Source organism: Egretta garzetta, unplaced genomic scaffold (assembly GCF_000687185.1).
Source record: "Egretta garzetta isolate BGI_Z169 unplaced genomic scaffold, ASM68718v1 scaffold385, whole genome shotgun sequence".
NCBI lineage: Eukaryota > Metazoa > Chordata > Aves > Pelecaniformes > Ardeidae > Egretta > Egretta garzetta.
The window spans coordinates 30,354-30,654 of NW_009259793.1; the positions used below are offsets into that span (position 1 = coordinate 30,354).

The 301-nt window shown below is 65.8% G+C and overlaps 1 protein-coding gene across 1 annotated transcript in view; it reads right to left on the minus strand.

The window, feature by feature from the left end:
• The window catches only part of LOC104127035 (band 3 anion transport protein), a 16,654-nt gene that overhangs the window by 8,947 nt on the left and 7,406 nt on the right, over positions 1-301 (minus strand). Inside the window, exon 9 of the mRNA XM_035895139.1 lies at positions 69-295. Coding sequence (XP_035751032.1) covers positions 69-295 — 227 coding nt within the window. The remainder of the gene's footprint in view (positions 1-68; positions 296-301) is intronic.

Consider the following 301-nt stretch of genomic DNA (forward strand, 5'->3'; position numbering starts at 1 on the left):
TGCAAACCCCCTGCAGGGACCGCCAGCGGTGGGGGGGGGAGCACCCAGGGGTGCGGGGTGGCACTCACTGAGAAGAAGGCTTCCTCAAAGACGAGGAGGGGCCCCGAGAAGCCAACGACCAGCAGGGGCTGGGCGCTGAGGATGCTGAAGATGACGCACTGCACGCAGGTGGAGATGAGCAGCTCCGACACCCCCATCATGCCCTTCGTCTTCTCACCTGGTGGGGGGCAAAGCTGGTGGGTGCCGGGGGGCATAGCGTTGTGTCCCCCCATCCCAAACTCCTCCGCACCAGGATTAGGGC